At 52.0% G+C, this 19329-nt stretch overlaps 1 protein-coding gene across 12 annotated transcripts in view; it reads left to right on the top strand.

The window, feature by feature from the left end:
* JAKMIP3 (Janus kinase and microtubule interacting protein 3) overlaps window positions 1–19329 on the top strand; it is a 70980-nt gene that overhangs the window by 15403 nt on the left and 36248 nt on the right. For all 12 annotated transcript variants that reach the window (XM_071564139.1, XM_071564140.1, XM_071564147.1 and 9 more), the window contains exons 2-4: window positions 10006–10162; window positions 12343–12592; window positions 13587–14084. In XM_071564139.1, the coding sequence (XP_071420240.1) occupies window positions 12458–12592; window positions 13587–14084 (633 nt within the window). In that variant the 5' untranslated portion in view covers window positions 10006–10162; window positions 12343–12457. The remainder of the gene's footprint in view (window positions 1–10005; window positions 10163–12342; window positions 12593–13586; window positions 14085–19329) is intronic.

Here is a 19329-nt window from a genome sequence, read left to right as displayed (position 1 = left end):
GTCCCCAGGGTTTGCAGTGTGCCCCAAAGTGGAAGATTCATCTTTCCACTGAAAAAATAATTTCCTGCCAGTGCCCACAGGGTGGTTTCTTGTTCTTGCATTAGTGTGAAAAAGGAACTGAAACATCCTTTTTGTCTACACTATAGAAATCTTTTTATAGCTGTGTGTGCAGTGTCTCTTGCAAAAAATCACAGATCCTGAATCTTTTATTACCTGGTCACACCTATTATGTTTGTTTTAGATGAATTTGAGTGGATTAATGAGTACCTACCACTTACCTTTCTGCAGCATCATAATGCTTTGCACCCTATTTCCCATCTCATGCCATTATAATACCTTATTTACCTCACTGTGGGCACAACAGACATCCTTAGTGATGTCTTGATCTTTCCTCCTAAACCTCTGTGTGCAGGATATGTCAAATTGTATTTTTAAATACAGATTATCTTGTACTTTCTTGAATTTCATGTTGCTTAGTTACCTGTCTTTTCTACTTTGAGGTTATTGTTTCATATTTTCTTCCTTTTGCTTGCTTTGCAGTCCTCTTCCTCTTGATTGACCTACATAATCCTCTGTTATCAGCAGGTTTCTGTGTCCTGCCCTTTACTCTTCACCTGGTCACCAGAATATCAAACACTGTGTTTGCTCCTGTGCCTTGGAGCTCCCAGCTGGGAATCTGCTCCCTGTGGCAGCACCTCCTGCTTTGCTGGGATCCCCCACCTGTGAGTGTCACATCACAGGACAGTCTCCATGCAGGCACATGGTGGGATTGGGGTGTCCTGAGCAGGGCCAGGAGTTGAACTCAGTGGTCCTGGGGGTCCCTTCCAGCTCAGCATATTCTGTGATTCTTGAGCAGTTCATTATGGACGTGTCCAGCCCTGAGTGTACCTGTGAACCTGAGATCAGATTTCTGTTCTCTCCTCCTTCACACCTTTGGGTGCCAGGATCCATCGAGGTCACTCTGCTGCCCCACTCACAGCTCGTGTTTCTGAGCCCCTGTGCCTGGTGGGTCACTGTCTGTGTGGCCAGGGGGCACAGGAGCACCAGCAGGGCTTTCTGGGCCTGGGCTTCTCTGGGGGCTCTAATCAGTGATATGAATTTGCATATTTGTCATTAAAATTCACAAATTCCAGCTACCCTGGAGCAGCCACAGCTATTGCTGTTGTTAGTCCTGGCCCTCTGCAGCCTCCCAGAGCTTTGCAGACCTGCAGCTCCACCCTTGCTGCCTTGGAGAGTGTGCCTGGCTGTGATGGCAGGAGCTGGTGGGACACAGGGCCCTGCAGGAAGCATTCCTGGTGCCCCTGGGCATCCTGGCTGTGAGCAGGACCTGGTGCCGCCCTGCTCTGAGAGCAGTGAGCAGCCAGATGGGCACATCCTCTTAGGAGGGGATCAGAACCCTGTGAGAAGCCACTTTCCCTGAAGGAGTGAGTGCAGAAGGCTGAAAGATTGGGAAATCTGGAACTCAAATCCCAGCTTACCCAGCTGCCACACTAACCCAGTAGCTGGGGAGGAGCTGCTCTGGAGCTTGTCCCATCTGCACGGGGTGGGAACGTTTCCCCAGTTCATAGATAGCACATTTCACACTGCAAAGCAAGGGCAGCACTTCTCCTGCTGCTTGAGAGGGACATCCCTGCACAGGGGTGTTCTCCAGAGAGGAGCCAGCCACGAGATGCCACTTGGGAATGAATCCCTTGGCCTCAGTGGCCTCAGCAAGTCAGTTTTGGTGGCCCCATAGAGAGAGGAGCAGAGGCAGCTGCTGAGATTCCCTTTCTTTTGATGTTTTTCCCCTTTTTTCCCTTCAGTAGCTAAATGAGAGACTTTTCCTTACACTTGCATATCCTGAGGTTGCCCCAGTTTTTTCCCTGAGCAGAACCAACAAACTGACCTGCAATTCAGTGCTGTGGGCACCAGCTGATCCTGGTGCCAGTGGGCTGCCCAGGGGCCGTGTCCTTTGGCACCTCCCAGCTGGAAGATCAGGCGGGTTGCAAAGCTGCTGTTCAGCTCTGGTCAGCCACATGAACTCTTGTGGTGGCAGTTGTGCTGTTGCTGTTGTGGTAGAGGTTAAAAATGGTTTGGGTTTTGTCCCTGGGTGTCTGTTGGAGGCAGATAGAGGCACATGGAGCTGTTGGAGATTTAGTCCTCTGTGTAGGTTTGTCATTCTTGGTCCTGGTGGCAGGAGGCTCTAGAACGTGGTCTGACCTCTGTTAATTACTCATTGCATGCACAGACACACATGCACAGTTTGCATGGGCCATCTTTGAGTTGCTCATTGAAATTATGTTTTTAATTAAAAAAAATTTCTATTTGTTCATGTTCAATGTGATGCTTATTGCATTTGGTGTAGATTGGGAGGGTCAGGCCATATTATGTTTGTTTGTGACTGGAATATTCAGGATATGTTTTGACTGTGATCATGTGCACAAACTGAATGTGGCTCTCCACGGCTGTTAGTCCTGGTTACAAAAAGTTACAGAGCTCTTCTGTTGAAAATAAGGTTTTCTTAGAGGAGTGGATCACAAAGTCACAGAATTGTGGAATGTTTTGGGTTGGGAGAAACCTTAAAGTCCCCCCAGTGCCACCCCTGCCATGGGCAGGGACACCTCCCACCAGCCCAGGCTGCTCCAAGCCCTGTCCAGCCTGGCCTGGGACACTCCCAGGGATGGGGCAGCCACAGCTGCTCTGGACACCCTGTTGAACCTGAGATCCTTTGATTTCAAATGTTAAAATGAGGTTGAAACAGCCCTTTCCCTTTTATTCCCCCTAAAAGCCTGAAATATTCCCTTGGCCTTGGGTTTGCTTTGGTACAAGGGAGCCTTAAACCCCCTTAGTGATCTGTTCTGTGAAACTGCAGGGAAGGGTATCCACATGCCTGGCAAATTGACTGTGAGGGCTGATGCAGCATCTCAATGAAATCAGCTTTAAACAATCAGATTAGAACAGAGAGCTCCTGTGCCTGCACATCTGGTGGGTGCTGCCCTGGCACAGCTCAGCTGGCCAAGGGCACAGCACTGACCCACCTCTGTGTGTCCCCCCATGGCACAGGCCTGGCTGGGGTCACCCAGCCCTGCTCACTCCCCATGTGCCTGCAGGCTCTTCCTTCCCACCTGCTGCTCTGGCTCCCTTTGGGAAACACGAGCTTGGCTCCTGCAGGGCTGCTCAGGGTTTCTGGCTCATCATTTGCTTTTGGGATCTTATTCAATCATCTGGAGGGGGCTGGTTTGGTTTTAAAAGCATTTTTATGATGGATCTTTTCTTTGCAGTTGGAAATAAGTATTTAACCAAGACCTAAAGGGCACAAGAAGGCTGGGTAGGGACTTGCACAGAGGAGTGCCAGGACAAGGGGGAATGGCTTTCCAGTGCCAGGTTAGGTGGGATATTGAAGGAATCCTTCCCTGTGAGGGTGTGCAGGCCCTGGCACAGGTTGCCCAGAGGAGCTGTGGCTGCCCCATCATCCCACTTTAAGTCTCTCTGCTCTGAACTCTTTGCCCTCTCAGCGTTGGGTCCTCCCTTTACCTTCTCTAACAATGTTCCTGCCAGAAGGTGACCAGGTGAAAGCAGTACATGGTCTCAGTTGTTCTTATGCCAAAGATCTCCTGTCTCCAGGAGATCTGGTACCTGATGCTCTCTTGGTCTTTCCCAGGGACCATCTTCCCAGCTGAGCCCATGCTGGAGGCCTCACACCTGATTCCATGAGATTCTGGCCCTGCTGCCCCCCCAGGACTGCCCAGCTCCAGCAGATGGGGGTGGGAGAGGAATGGTGTTAATCCCTGGCACTGCTGCCTGTGGTGGGTACCAAACCAACCCCCCTCACAACTCACCTCCAACCAGTCTGGTTCTCTGGGCATGTTTTTGTTTTCTTTCTAAATTAATATTTATTATTTTGTCTATTTATGCTTATGAGACAAGGGGTGTGTTGCTGCTCTTCCAACTCTGGGCAGAGATGGGCTGACATGAGGGAGGGGAGTCACAGCCACTGGCAAGAAAAGGTTATTTAGATTAGGATATTTAGTAATGAAAAATCAGATTTGAAATAATCTGATCCTCAGATTTTGGGGCTGAAGGAGCAGCTTTTCAGCAGAGCCTGATGGGCATCTGGCAACTTGCAGCTGTTTGCATTTGGGAGGTTAATTGACTTTCATTTACATTCTTGTCTGTTGCTGTTAATTGTACATTTTTATCTTGATTTAGAGCTGGGCAAACACCTACTGAGTTGTAAAACACTGTCAATAGAAATGTAATTTTTGGGTAGCCATGATCAGCCTAAAGAAAATTCCTCCTCCATCAGAGCCCTTTTCTGCTGCCCAGTTCCTCACAGCTGAATCTGATGGTGATGAGTCAGTCTGGAAATGAATCCTGATTCTGAACTCCAAACCACAATGTTTTTGTTGCCACTGTCAAGTCTGTTATTTTCAAGCTCATTTATAAATTGAATAAATCCGAGAACTGAAAATCTTTTCTAAGAGTGGAGCAGTTAAATGCTGCCTTTTCCACCCTCAAATCCAGCTGTGTTGCATGTTGGTGCCGAAGGGGGTTGGAGGGGTGGCACTAAATAGTTATTTAGGGATGTTAATAACATGCTTAAAATGTTTCCATCAAGTGCTTTTGGATGGTGTGATGCCATCTGTGTTACAGCTGATTTAGTTAATTACACAGGCCTGAATTCCTTGGGAAAAGGGATGGCACTGCTCTACCAGTTTGTTTGTGAGCAAGATAACAGTGCCACAATATTGAACTGATGGAATTAAATCTGAAGGATATTCCTCACTACTAATCCTCCCCAAAGCACTGAGTTCTGCTGAGCTGCTGCATTTTAGCAGAGAATTTGGATAGGTGTGTATTGCAGTTTATTGCCATAACTCTACAGGATTTTTGTACCTCAAATGTTGGGGATTATCTGTGAAAAAAGAAAAATTATCTTCCTACATACTCATCTCTGGTTTTAATTAATTATTGCTCGTTCTGCAAATTAGCCACGGGAGTTACAAAATCAAACAGGTGTCACGCTCCAAAATGTACCTGCTGGGATTGAGCACCAATTGTGTCTGTCAGTGCTGAATGGTGGAATATCCTGAGCTGGGAGGGACCAACAGGGACCATCCAGTCCAACCCTCAGCCCTGCCCAGACACCCCAACAATCCCACCCTGTCCCATCATCCAAACCCTCCTGGAGCTCTGGCAGCCTTGGGGCTGTGCCCACTGCCCTGGGGAGCCTGGGCAGTGCCCACCACCCTCTGGGGGAAGGACCTTTCCCCGAGATCCAACCTGACCCTGCCCTGGCACAGCTCCAGCCATTCCCTGGGTGCTGTCCCTGCCCTGGCACAGCTCCAGCCATTCCCTGGGTGCTGTCCCTGCCCTGGCACAGCTCCAGCCATTCCCTGGGTGCTGTCCCTGCCCTGGCACAGCTCCAGCCATTCCCTGTGCCCTGACCCTGCCCTGGCACAGCTCCAGCCATTCCCTGGGTGCTGTCCCTGCCCTGGCACAGCTCCAGCCATTCCCTGTGCCCTGTCCCTGCCCTGGCACAGCTCCAGCCATTCCCTGTGCCCTGTCCCTGCCCTGGCACAGCTCCAGCCCTTCCCTGTGCCCTGTCCCTGCCCTGGCACAGCTCCAGCCCTTCCCTGTGCCCTGTCCCTGCCCTGACACAGCTCCAGCCATTCCCTGGGCCCTGTCCCTGCCCTGGCACAGCTCCAGCCATTCCCTATAAACCAATAAATGTTCCCGTAATTGACACCCAGCCGAGGTGAGTCTGCATAAAGGACTCTGTGTGAGCTACAAATGTAGAGCTTACAAAGGGCAGGGGTTTGCTTGGGGTTTGTAAACATGATCCATCCATTGATGACTTAAAACCAACAACAGCTGAAGGATTAATCTTTGAGGAAAAATCCAGGTCAGTCAGGATTTGACATGTCTGTTCCAGCTGCTGCTGGAATTGGTCTAATCCTTGCAGAACTTTGGCTGGACTTCCATCTGCAGAGGTGGGGGGGGTGTCAGGGTTTGGGAGGCAGAGGGGCATTATTTTTAATTTTAAGCAGATATTATTTCTAGGGTAAGTTTCAGAGCTTATTTCACACTGGGAAATGTTGATGGTTGGTTTTTTCCTTATGGAAGTGGAGATTTGATTTAGAGCAAGCAGCTGTGGGTGATGGAGAACATCAGCTGGGCAGGGTGGGGAGCCTGAAGCTGTCTCAGCATGAGCATGGACAAGGCAGATGTGGGTCTTCAGGATCTGAGTTGAGTTACCAACAGTGATTGCATTTAAAAAAAAAAACAAACACGGTTTTATCAAACCAATCTCAATCATTGTCTAAACATCAAAGAAAAAAATCCTGATGGGATATCCAGGGCAGGGAATGGAGCTGGGAAGGGGCTGGAGCAGCTGGAGGGGCTGAGGGAGCTGGGGGGGCTCAGCCTGGAGCAAAGGAGGCTCAGGGGGCACCTTCTGGCTCTGCAATCCCTGCCAGGAGGGGGGAGCCAGGACAGGGTGTCGGGCTGTGCCCCAGGGCACAGGGACAGGAGGAGAGGGCATGGCCTCAGGCTGGGCCAGGGCGGGGGCAGGGGGCACAGCAGCAGGAATTTCTGCCTGGAAAGGGTGGGCAGGCACTGGCAGGGGCTGCCCAGGGAGGGTTGGAGTGCCCTGGAGGTGCCCAAGGCAGGACTGGCCGTGGCACTGAGTGCTCTGGGCTGGGGGACAAGGTGGGCATTGGGCACAGGGTGGGCTCCATGGGCTGGGAGGGCTTTTCCAAGGTGGGCATCGGGCACAGGGTGGGCTCCATGGGCTGGGAGGGCTTTTCCAAGGTGGGCATCGGGCACAGGGTGGGCTCCAGGGGCTGGCAGGGCTTTGCCAAGGTGGGCATGGGGCACAGGGTGGCCTCCATGGGCTGGGAGGGCTTTTCCAAGGTGGGCATGGGGCACAGGGTGGGCTCCATGGGCTGGGAGGTCTTTGCCAAGGTGGGCATCGGGCACAGGGTGGGCTCCATGGGCTGGGAGGGCTTTGCCAAGGTGGGCATCGGGCACAGGGTGGGCTCCATGGGCTGGGAGGTCTTTGCCAAGGTGGGCATCGGGCACAGGGTGGGCTCTGTGGGCTGGCAGGGCTTTGCCAAGGTGGGCCTTGGGCACAGGGTGGGCTCCATGGGCTGGCAGGGCTTTGCCAGCCTCTGATCCTGGGATTCTGCGATTCTGTGCCTGCAGGAAATGCACCATATCCCTGGCTACAGGACAATACAGGCCTTGGCAATTGTTTCTTGATCTCAGCTACCAATTTACTCCATTTTCTATGTATTTTCCAGCAGGTTTTCTCCTCACGTTGCAACTGAGTGAATGACACACAGTTTGTGACAAACGTTGGTACAAAGAACCCCGAGGCACAAATCCATCACGGGAGGTGATTGCATTGGCTTAACATGGAATTTCTTTTCAGAGGAAAACTCATTTTCTTGCATTCAGATCTAAAGGCTGCTGCAATCCTAAATGGAACAGGGAGATTGCTCATAGGAGGAAGTGGGAACTCAGCCATAGACAATATTACATTTTCTTTCTATTACTGTATTTTGAGGTGCACCAGAGGCTGAACAAGGTTTGTCTAAAGTAATTAATTAGAACAGTTTGTCAGAAATAGAGAACACCAGTGCTCAGGGGCTGTGGCAGACACTGGAAATGTTCAGTATTTGTGAGAACAGTGTGTTGCTTGAGCTGTGTTTTGTTTAAAATATTGGTACCCTGGGTAGGGATTTATTCATTTATTGTTAAGTGCAGTGAAACATTGATTTCAGAAACTACTACCTAGAAAACACATTTTCCAATTAGCCTTGATGTCTGAATTGCAAGTCAGGAGGCAAAGGGAGCTCTGAGCCCAGCTCCAGGCAGCTCTGCTGCATTATTGATGCTGTTTTCAATATCAAACGTGCCAGGAAGCAGATGCATAATCTCTTCTCCCAGAACCAAAACTATGAGCACCTTTCTGTTCTGTTAAGGTGATGTGTCTGACAGATGCCCCTTCTCTGTAACTCATTGGAAAAATAAAGGGAAAGTACAAAGGCAGGTGGCAGTTTTTCCAGGGAGTGTCTTCTCTGCCCAGTGTGTGGTGAGGGGTCCCAGGGGCTGTTCTGCTCCCTGTAGGGTCTGGGTTTGCTGAGGGTCTGGGCTCTGTTGTGGTCCCTCAGCCTCCTGTGCTCCCCTTGTGTCCCCTGGTGGCTCTGCCCTGAACCCCCTCCTTGCTGCCCCTGGATCAGCACAACGAGGGCAGCTGGGGACTATTCCTGTGGCATGTTCTTCTCCCAGCATTTGGGAGAAATGTTCTTTTAAGCCTGGAGTTTGTCCACTGGTCCCCAATGGCTGCTCCAAGGGGCATCCCCAGCAGGCACAGCAGCCCTGGCCACAGGGCTGGCACTGCTGGGAGGGCAGACAGGCACTGTGGTAGTGCCCAGCCATGGCACTTGTCCCACTGCACACACAGAAGGTCCTGGGTGTCACCAGAACCTGCCTGTCCAGTGCTGTTTCCCATCACTGTCCCTGGGAATAACAGCCCTGGATGCACTGAATGGGTCAATGACTCCAAGCCATGTAAGTTATAGAATCACAGAATGTCCTGAGTTCTCTGGGAAAATCCTGTTAAGGCTTCAGCATTCCCACCTGGGAGACATTTCCAGTGTCGGTTCCCAGAGCAGCTGTGGCTGCCCCTGGATCCCTGAAAGTGTTCCAGGCCAGGTTGGACAGGGCTTGGAGCAACCTGGGACAGTGGAAGGTGTCCCTGCCATGGCAGGGGGTGAAATGGGATGCGCTTTATGGTCCCTTCCAACTCAAACCAGTGTGGGACTCTATGACCTTCTTGATAATATTTCAGTGCTTCTTCAAAGGTTTTGTGGAGCAAATGGTTCTGTACAAACCTTTCTGCCTTGAAATTAGCCAACCACTTCTGCCCTTTTCCTTTCAGTACAGAAGAATGGGCTTTAGGCAGCTGCTTGACACGAAGTGGTGGTACCAAGTCATACAATCAGGCCTTGGTGACATTTAAACAAGACTAAATCCTTAAAAACATGAAAGATGAGGACACATGGTTCCACAGATTAGCCTCAGACAGGATTCCCACCAAGTGTCCCAAGCTCCACACTGTCAGTTCCTCAGTTTCATTTTCTGTAAGCCAACAAACAAGAGTTCTCCCAGCCCTTGTCTGTCAAGAGGAATCCTGAGTGCAATTGCTCTCACCAATTCCTGTGCCATTCACGTTGGGCTGTGCCTGCCATTCAAGTGGAAGCAGCTGAAGCTCCTGGGGAGCTGCCTCTGTCTCCTCAGGCTCTGGGCTACCCTGGCTCCCCACTGCCCCTGCCATTGGAGATCATTGAAGAAAACAATTGTGGAGTGCACAAAGGCCTCGTGGGTCGCAGCAGGTGGAGCCCTGTGCCTGTGGCTACAGCCGGCCCCATTTTCAGAGCAGTAAAGGAGGAGGTTTTAAAGCTCCTTTGTAGATCACTGGTGCCTTGTGTCTCCCTGCACAAAGCAGCAAGAATTTTAAATGCAAGGAATATCTGCTCCTGTTACAGGGTTTTCAGGCAATATCTTTAAAGTTGAATTTATTTCTATTTCTTTGCCTAACCAAACATGTTTCTTTTTGTAGAAACTTCCAGGCTACAAAGCCAAGCAGCAGAACTGAGACTGTACCACTTTGGTTTGGGCAATTAACATCAGGAATGTTATTTAATTCTCTAAGTCTCAGCCTCCCCACAGTCCCTCTGACCTGGCAGAGCTGTGTAGTGACTGCTTGTCCTTTGTGATTTCTCTGGCTCTCAGCAGCTTTGCCCTGTTCCTCCCAGGCTGAGCCCCTCTCCCCGGTGCCCTCAGCCCTCTCCTGGCTCTGTATCCCATTGGTGTATCCCTGGAGCCTTCCTTGGCTCTTTCCTTCCCAACAGATTCAGGATCTTGCTCTTAGGTACCAAATCAGGCTGTGTGTTATTGTTACTATTGTTATGTTGTTGCTGCTATTTTACTATTACTGATTGTTTTTTCTCATTCCAGCTGCCCTGGCCTGTTGAGCCCCTTCCTTCGTGCCCGGACAGGGAACGGGGCAGCTCCATTGTGGTTTTCACTGTGGGTCATGAGGAATAAACCAAAGCACTGAAGGTCATCGTCCAAGGAGATTGTTGTCCACATTGACAAGATTAGTATTAAAAAGGTTGGAAATATTCTCCCAGATCTGAGCTGCTTTTTTGTGGAATTTTATAATATGACTGTCCGGTGATTCCATGATTTTATGATCCTGTGAAAATGGTTTTCCCAGTGGTTGCTGTCTCTGGGCCATGGTGGAGCTGAGGGATGGTGTGTGGACCTCCCTCAGGAACATTCCACATCCTCTGCCTATGTGAATTCCAGATCTTCTGCACTGTGTGAATTGCAGATCCTTTGTGAATTCCAGTGCAGATGAAGGGATGGGACACTCCCTGACAGGAGGGTTGAGCCAGGATGGGCTCAGTCTCTTCTCCCAAGTAACAAGCGACAGGACAAAAAGAAACAGCCTCAGCTTGTGCCAGGGGAGGTTCAAGTTGGATATTGGGAAAATTTTGTCAGCAAAAGGACTGTCCAGCCCTGGCACATCTGCCCAGGGCAGGTGTGGAGTCCCCATGCCTGGAGGGATTTAAAAGCAGTGTGGTTGTGGCACTTGAGGATGGATATGGGTTAGTGGTGGCCTTGGCCTTGGGGAACGGTTGGACTCCATGGGCCCAGAAGACTTTCCAAGCTGAACAATCTGCAGTTCACACTCAGTGGAGGGGAGAGCCCCTCCAGGTGGCTGCCTGTGCTCTGTGGGCAGCAGTGCCCTGTGTGTGGTGGGTGTCCATGGCTGCCTGTGCTCTGTGGGCAGCAATGCCCTGTGTGTGGTGGGTGTCCATGGCTGCCTGTGCTCTGTGGGCAGCAGTGCCCTGTGCGTGGAGGGTGTCCATGGCTGCCTGTGCTCTGTGGGCAGCAGTGCCCTGTGCGTGGAGGGTGTCCATGGCTGCCTGTGCTCTGTGGGCAGCAGTGCCCTGTGCATGGAGGGTGTCCATGGCTGCCTGTGCTCTGTGGGCAGCAATGCCCTGTGCGTGGAGGGTGTCCATGGCTGCCTGTGCTCTGTGAGCAGCAGTGCCCTGTGCATGGAGGGTGTCCATGGCTGCCTGTGCTCTGTGGGCAGCAGTGCCCTGTGCATGGTGGGTGTCCATGGCTGCCTGTACTGCACGTATCAGTGCCCTGTGCATGGTGGGTGTCCCTCCCTGCCCACCCTGTGCCCTGGCAGTGCTGTGTGACTGTGTGTGTGGCTGTGTGTGTGACTGTGTGGCTGTGTGACTGTGTGTGTCACTGTGTCACTGTGTTACTGTGTGTGTGACTGTGTGGCTGTGTCACTGTGTCACTGTGTTACTGTGTGTGCGACTGTGTGTGTGGCTGTGTTACTGTGTGACTGTGTGTGTGGCTGTGTTACTGTGTGACTGTGTGTGTGGCTGTGTGACTGTGTGGCTGTGTTACTGTGTCACTGTGTGTGTGACTGTGTCGCTGTGTCACTGTGTGTGTTACTGTGTGACTGTGTGTTACTGTGTCACTGTGTGACTGTGTGTGTGGCTGTCACTGTGTCCCTGTGTGTGTGACTGTGTGTGTGGCTGTGTGGCTGTGTCACTGTGTCCCTGTGTGTGCGACTGTGTGTGTGGCTGCGTCACTGTGTCGCTCTGTGTGTGGCTGTGTTACTGTGTGACTGTGTGTGTGTCTGTGTGACTGTGTGGCTGTGTCACTGTGTCACTATGTGACTGTGTGTGTGACTGTGTGGCTCTGTGTGTGGCTGTGTCACTGTGTCCCTGTGTGTGTGGCTGTGTGTGTAGCTGTTTGGCCATGTCACTGTGTGACTGTGTGTGTGTCTGTGTGGCTGTGTCACTGTGTCACTGTGTGACTGTGTGTGTGACTGTGTGGCTGTGTGTGTGGCTGTGTCACTGTGTCCCTGTGTGTGTGGCTGTGTGTGTAGCTGTGTGGCCATGTCACTGTGTGACTGTGTGTGTGACTGTGTGACTGTGTGGCTGTGTCACTGTGTCACTCTGTGTGTGACTGTGTCACTGTGTGACTGTGTGTGTGGCTGTGTCACTGTGTCCCTGTGTGTGTGACTGTGTGTGTGGCTGTGTGGCTGTGTCCCTGTGTCCCTGTGTGTGCGACTGTGTGTGTGGCTGTGTCACTGTGTGACTGTGTGTGTGGTTGTGTCACTGTGTGACTGTGTGTGTGACTGTGTGGCTGTGTCACTGTGTCACTCTGTGTGTGACTGTGTCACTGTGTGGCTGTGTGTGTGGCTGTGTCACTGTGTGGCTGTGTCACAGTGTCACTGTCTGACTGTGCTCTCCCCTGCAGGCACAGAAGATGTAGAGTTCCGCGGCGCCGGAGGAGCCGAGCGCGCTGCCCCGGGGGCTCCGGGTGGCACTGCCCTCCCTGGCACTGCCCTCCCTGCCCCTGCCACGGCCTCACCATGTCCAAGAAGGGCTCCAGCAGCAGGGCCAGGGGGGACAAGCCCGACGCCTTGGCCGCTCTGCAGGCTGCCAACGAGGAGCTCAGGGCCAAGCTCACCGACATCCAGATAGAGCTCCAGCAAGAAAAGAGTAAGGTGTGTGTCTTCCCTTTGCTTCCACCGGGAATTGCAGAGAGGTCTGTGGTTTCTGAGCACCCTCTGCCCCACCTCGTGGCTGCCTGGAACATGATTTGGAATTAAATCCGAGTGCAGCCCCCAGTGCTGGTCTGGGAACAAGAGGGAGCATCGTTTCTGTAGATCTTTAAATTGTTCTTCTTGTAGCCAGTTGTGTCCAGGGCTCATTCCCAGCAGGGAAAACAGGGGACTCTCCCCCTCTACTCTGAGAACTCCCTTGGGGCTCTGCCTCTAGCCCTGGGACCACCAGCACAAGAAAGACATTGAGCTGCTGGTGGAGTCCAGAGGAGGCCCCAGAGATGCTCCAGGGCTGGAGAGCCTTTGCAGCCAGGCTGGGAGAGCTGGGGGGCTCACCTGGAGAAGAGAAGGCTCCAGGGACACCTGAGAGCCCCTGGCAGGGCTTAAAGGGGCTCCAGGAGAGCTGGAGAGGGACTGGGGACAAGGGATGGAGGGACAGGACATGGGGAATGGCTTCCCACTGCCAGAGGGCAGGGATGGGTGGGGTATTGGAGAGGGACTCTTGATTGGGAGGGTGGGCAGGCCCACCTGCTTCTCCTGGTTCTCTCCTTCTTGCATAAATTTGTGCTAATTATTTGTATTGTGTTACCATGTGCTTTCTAGAGCACTGCATCAGGTGAATTAAGATTGCAAGGGACAATTCTTTAATCATGAAGATAGACTATGATGCTCAAATCACTGGATTTGGGGCTTTCAGCCTCAGTATCAATAATTTGGGAAATGATAATGATACATTTTAGTTTCTTTTTCTAAATATGCAGATATTTCTGCTTATTCTGATTTGCAGTGAAAGGAAGGGCTTTGCTGCCAGTTTGTAGACACAGACATACAGCACTGAGTCTAACATTGTACAGGGATCTGTGCCATTTTTAGCAATATAATTTGCATTGGTCATTTTGCTGATTGTCAACAGAGCACTTTGTGATTTCCCTTCCAGGTCAGCAAATTGGAAAGGGAGAAGAACCAGGAGGTGAAGCAGATCAAGGAGCACGAACAGCACAAAAGTACCGTGGTGGTCACAGAGCTCAAAGTCAAACTTCATGAGGACAAAATGAAGGAGCTCCAAGCTGTCAGGGAAGCACTCCTGAGGCAGCACGAGGCTGAACTGCTGAGGGTGATCAAAATTAAGGACAATGAGATCCAGAGGCTGCAGACCCTGCTCAACGCCGTGCGCGACGGGGGCCCCGACAAGGTGAAAACGGTGCTGCTCTCAGAGGCCAAGGAGGAGGCCAAGAGGGGCTTCGAGGTGGAGAAAATCAAGATGCAGCAGGAAATTTCTGAGCTGAAGGGGGCTAAGAAACAAGTGGAGGAGGCTCTAACTATGGTGATCCAAGCTGACAAAATCAAAGCAGCAGAGATCAGGAGTGTGTATCACCTGCACCAGGAGGAGATCACCCGGATCAAGAGGGAGTGCGAGAGGGAGATTCGTAGGCTGGTACGTGCTGCTCTTTGCATCTGTGGTTTGACTTGTGTTATTGATGGTCAGTTCAGTGCTGGACTCAGCTGAGGGGGTAAGGGTGGGTGCTGGAACTTGCTTCAAACCTGTTTTGCATTTCCTAGTAGAGATGTCAAACTGTATTTTAAAACCATTGGAATGTTTCGTATGGAACTTCTTTATCCGTGTCAGTGCCTTAATGTTGCTCATGTTTCAGACATCAGGAAGAGCTCTCAGGTTCCTGACTGCTTAGGGCAATGTTCTGTTTCTTGACCTGGGCCTGTTTCCTCACTGAGGGTCCACCTTGGTCCCTCCCTTTCCTGCCTTTGCTAGTTCCCATGAACATCCCATAATGAGCCTTCATAAACCCAAAATGCTCTTCTTCTGCATCCCTGTGTCCTACCTGCCCAGCAGGGCATTGAGGGGGAATCCCTCTCCACAGCCACCTTGGTGGCTTTGCCCTGAGCAGGTGCTGGTTCTCCTGCCTGACTCCACAGCTCCTGATCCCAGCAGATCCCTGGGATCCTCACCTGTCCCTGCCCCCTGATCCTCCTGGGCCCTTTGTGTGGGGCTGCTCAGCCTGTTCTCACCTCATCCACCAGCTGAGCCTCAGGTGCAGCAGCTCCAGTCTCAAAGGCAAGAGCTGCGCTCTTGTGGCTTTGGAGTGTTGGGGACTGGCTGGGGAGGTTGAGATGGATGATGGTCCTTGGAAAAGGGGGAGCTGCCTGCAGGAGTGAGCTCCCTCCGAGGGGAGCCTGTGCACGAGAGCCTGGCAGGCACCAGCACCTCCTGGGCTTTGGGAGGGGTTGTTCTCCACTGCTGCCTCAGACTCTTGCCTTGTGCTCCACACTCTTGGGAGTGCCCAGGGAGTGTATCCCTGAACTGCCTCTGCCTCTCCCAGTGGGAACACAGCCGTGCTCCCATGGTGTGTGTTTTGGGTCTTGTCTCAGTATTCCTGTGATGTCACCACTGGTCTGTGTTTGCAGTGTCCTGGTGCAAACTCATCCGTGTCTCTGCTAAGACATTGTCCCTTGGCTGTCATCCAGATCCTAAAAATACTCTAAAATGCCCAAATTACTTGCAGCTTGGCCCCAGATCAAAGCCTGGCAGTGTGGCCATGCTGCAGTGACCACCTGGCAGAACCTCCCACCCCTCCCAGGGCTGGCACAGCTCCACCTGTGTCCTCAGGACCCAAAGGGCCTGGCAGGGACTGACACACCAGTTAGGGAGTGTTCCCTACCTTTATTTAGCCACTCTTCTCTCAGAGTTTAGATTGTTAAGATTTTTTCATAGATAATTTTATTTTTACCAAGAGAGGATGTTAAAATAATTTCTAACCAGCTGATCTGTTGATGCTGTTCAAATACCCTGCAGTGTAAGTCCCTTCCTCCCTAACCATTCCTCACTGACACATTGATTTCATACAACTCAGTGAAGGAGTGGCTAATGGGCATCCTAAACAAACTTGCTGTGTCACATGGAAAGTCCCCACTAATGGCCTTTAATGTAGAAGCTGTAAAATAAATGTGGTTTTAGTTATAAGGAATAGAGTGGTTTGATGGTATGTGTTCTAAATTGCCTTTGAAAATCAAACTTTTTTTTAATTCTTGCTGTAAAGATTGAGATTAGCTGAACTACCCTAATGAAATTACCTGATGCCATGTTTTCACTGAGCCCTGAGTGCTCCCTGCATGGGCTCAAGTCCTCTCAGCTCCATTGACTCAACCAGAAATTATTTCAGAGAGGGCTGGTGGCTCCTGGCACCTCGCAGGGACAGCCCTGATGTTTGGGGGAAAGGCTGGTGGCACCTCATGTGATAAAAGCTCTCTGTGGAAATGAGGCAGTTCCCAAAATGCTTTAGCTGCCCCTGGAAACCTGTTTTTCACACTTTTTGGACAGACAGCCATGAAGTGCAGTCCTTGGGCCACACTGGGGTCGCAGTGAGGCAGAGACACAGAGAGCAGCCCAATGCAGGCAGGTCCCTCCATCCCCCAGAGCCGTGGGATCCCCCCAGCATCCCAGGGCAGGGGCAGCAGCCCTGAGCTGTGCAAGGGCTCAGCTCGGGGTTTGAAAGCTCCATGGGTCATGCACAGTGCATTATTCAGTTGTTTTAGCCAAGGGGGAGTAGCCTTTGAGCAAATTTTAGTCTCATGCCTAGAAAATGAGCTATTCTTTAGTTTTGTCAGAATAGAGAAAGGTGAGTCGTGCTCACCTGGGTTTGGCTCTGCAAGGGTGTGATTGAAGCCCTTTAGCACCAGGTTGGTTTTGGAGCAATTTATCTCTGGTAAGTTCAGTTCTTCATTTCCAAGTCAGAGAATCACAGAATACTTAAGGTTGGAGAAGACTTCCAAGATCATGGAGTCCAACCTTTGACCAAGGAGACCTTCTGGCTCTGCAATCCCTGCCAGGGGGGGGAAGCCGAGGGGGTGTTGGGCTCTGCCCCAGGGCACAGGGACAGGAGGAGAGGGCACGGCCTCAGGCTGGGACAGGGCAGGGGCAGGGGGCACAGCAGCAGGAATTTCTGCCTGGAAAGGGTGGGCAGGCACTGGCAGAGGCTGCCCAGGGAGGTTTGGAGTGCCCAGCCCTGCAGGTGCCCAAGGCAGGACTGGCCGTGGCACTCAGTGCTCTGGGCTGGGGGACAAGGTGGGCATGGGGCACAGGGTGGGCTCCATGGGCTGGGAGGGCTTTGCCAAGGTGGGCATTGGGCACAGGGTGGGCTCCATGGGCTGGGAGGGCTTTGCCAAGGTGGGCATTGGGCACAGGGTGGGCTCCATGGGCTGGGAGGGCTTTGCCAAGGTGGGCATCGGGCACAGGGTGGCCTCCATGGGCTGGCAGGGCTTTGCCAACCTCAGTGATTCTGGGATTCCATGTATTTGCCAAGTACAAATTCCTGCTCTTTATTGTAGTTATTTTCAGGTTCAGGGTGACCACTGCTCATGGATCCAGAGGCTTTGGCCCAGTGCTGTGGAGCAGGACTGGGCATCTCCCAGTACTGTGGGCAGCACAGGAGAGGGAATAATGTGTTTTTCAGAGTGTGTGCCCAGGCTGCTCTGGCTCCTGTGTTGTGTTTGCACACATGGCTCGTGCTGTGTGTCTGTGCAGTCTGAGACTCCCCAGGGACATTCAGCTGACCCAGTTCAGCTGTCCCTGGCTCAGAACCTCAGAATGGTGCTGCAAGAGCTGAAATTCCCTTGCAGATGGTAACCAGGACGTGTGGCAACGATTTCCTTTGGAGAGAATTTCTAATTTTGGTAAACCGGGTTTAAATTTTGATTTGTGCATTTTAAACCAGCTTAAAATTCTACAGGGATGTATTTAATTACACTGGTGTGGTCAGGGGCACTCCCTGAGTCAGTGTGAGCACACCAGGCAGGCAGCTTTCAGTCAGGAGAGTTCCCCGAGATCAACTGGTCTCAAGTTTGCTCAGTGGGGACCAGAAATCAAAGTGGTGAAGAGTATTTAAATTTGCATTGGCTGCAGATCAGTCAGGAAGGAGAAGTGCTGCCCAGCCATGGCCACTGCAGCCTCCTTCCTCCTGGCTCCCATATCAGGGGGCTGAGAAATCAGAGAAATGAGTGAATTAGATTTATTAGAGGCTGGGGAGTGGTTATTTTCAATGTAGATAAACTTTAGCTGTTGATGACTGCAAAAAGCTTTAATAAAGAAATAACCTGCTCCAATACCTCTGTCAGGCCATGGGTGCTGACACCCTCACGGGTTCCTCATGGTAATGCCACCCCATAGCCAAAGAGAAGGTGGAGGTTTTCTGCTCTGTTCTGAACCTCTGTGTTCTCAGACAGAGACCCTGAGCTGCCTGTCAGACAGTGGTAAATTAGTGAAGATGTCTGGTTTAAAGGGTGGGATCAGATGAAAGGGTAGGAAGCTGACTTTTTAAATATTAATTTTATCGGTGATTGATTTAGTCTTTATCTTCTCCTTTTGATTCCCTGAAGTGGTGAGAAATCCCCATATTTGGTGTTACAGGGGAGGCTCAGCACCCACCCCACACTGAAAGGCACACTCAGCATTCAAGGGGAGTTGTTCCTGCTGCCAGCTGGGCATTGTTTAGTCATTTGTCATTTGACCCTCATTTACAACAGCATTTTTTCCAACTGAACCTGGACTGGAGGATTTTGTTGTATATTAAAAGCCAGACAACATTATTCCTACACCTAACAGGGTCAGTAAACCTCCTGGATCTGAGTCATTCCTTTGGTGTCTCACGGGTCAGGGTTTAAAAACATTTCCCTCTGTGGTCCTAAAGAAGAAGTTACTCTCTCCTGGGCTGTGACTTGTGCTGCAGCACACCTGGCACAGGGGCTGGGGCCTCTGGAAGAGCTGGCACTGGAGGTGGGGCTTCTGCCTCCAGCAGAGGGTCTGGGACAGCCCATCCTTCATTCCTGGCATTGACCAGCAGCACTGGATGGCTCTGCTGGGGCTTGGGCTGAGATGGCTCCAGGTTCCTCCCAGCCCAAGCCATGGTTCTCAGTGAGTGATGCTGCTGCTGGGTGCCAGGTGCCACCAGGACAGCAGGGCACTGGGATTTATCTCTAGGGACAGAAGGTGGATGGGCAGGGCATGTGTCACCAGGCTGGGGACAGGTGTCCTCACATGCCCAGCTGTGAGCCCGTGTCCCCTGGGACATCCCTGTCGTGGAGCATCCCAGCCGGACAGGGATCCTCCTCTGTGCCCCTGCCCCGCAGGACTGGCTTTGATCCCAGGCACTTGGAGCTTCCAAGGCCATTTCTGACAGTGTCTGTCAGTTTGCAGAGGCCCCAGGAACGTTGCAGGGAGAAATTCCCCAGCCAGGACCCCGCAGGTTGGCTTTGAATCAGGATGGAAATGATACCCTGGAAGGAGCCGTGCGGAGGTCGGGCTGTGCCCCGGGGAGTAAGGGGGGAACAGCAGATTGCACCTTGCAGGGGCTGTGCTGGTGTAATTGGCACCAGCTGCACTCAGGGCGGGGTAGGAATTAGCATAGAGCATAAATATTCATCCCAGCCTCTGGAATAAAGTGGGAATATCCGCAGCACGGGGTGTCTCGCAGGTGGTTGGATGCTCCGCACGCTGACGCCCCTTTTCCCAAGCCCTTCCCAACCCTTTCCAAGCCCTTCCCAAACCTTTGCCAGGCACCCAAGCACCAGGCAGGGGAGGGAGCAGGGAGAGGAGCCCGCAGTGCCCCGGTGCAGCACCAGCGCAGGATGAGGCCGGGCTGGGTGCCCACCCCGGGCAGCTGGCACCGATT

The sequence above is a fragment of the Pithys albifrons genome, chromosome 9 (genome assembly GCF_047495875.1).
Source record: "Pithys albifrons albifrons isolate INPA30051 chromosome 9, PitAlb_v1, whole genome shotgun sequence".
NCBI classification, from domain to species: domain Eukaryota; kingdom Metazoa; phylum Chordata; class Aves; order Passeriformes; family Thamnophilidae; genus Pithys; species Pithys albifrons.
The sequence above is the reverse complement of the archived record's forward strand: the minus strand, read 5'-3'. Positions and strand labels throughout refer to the sequence as shown.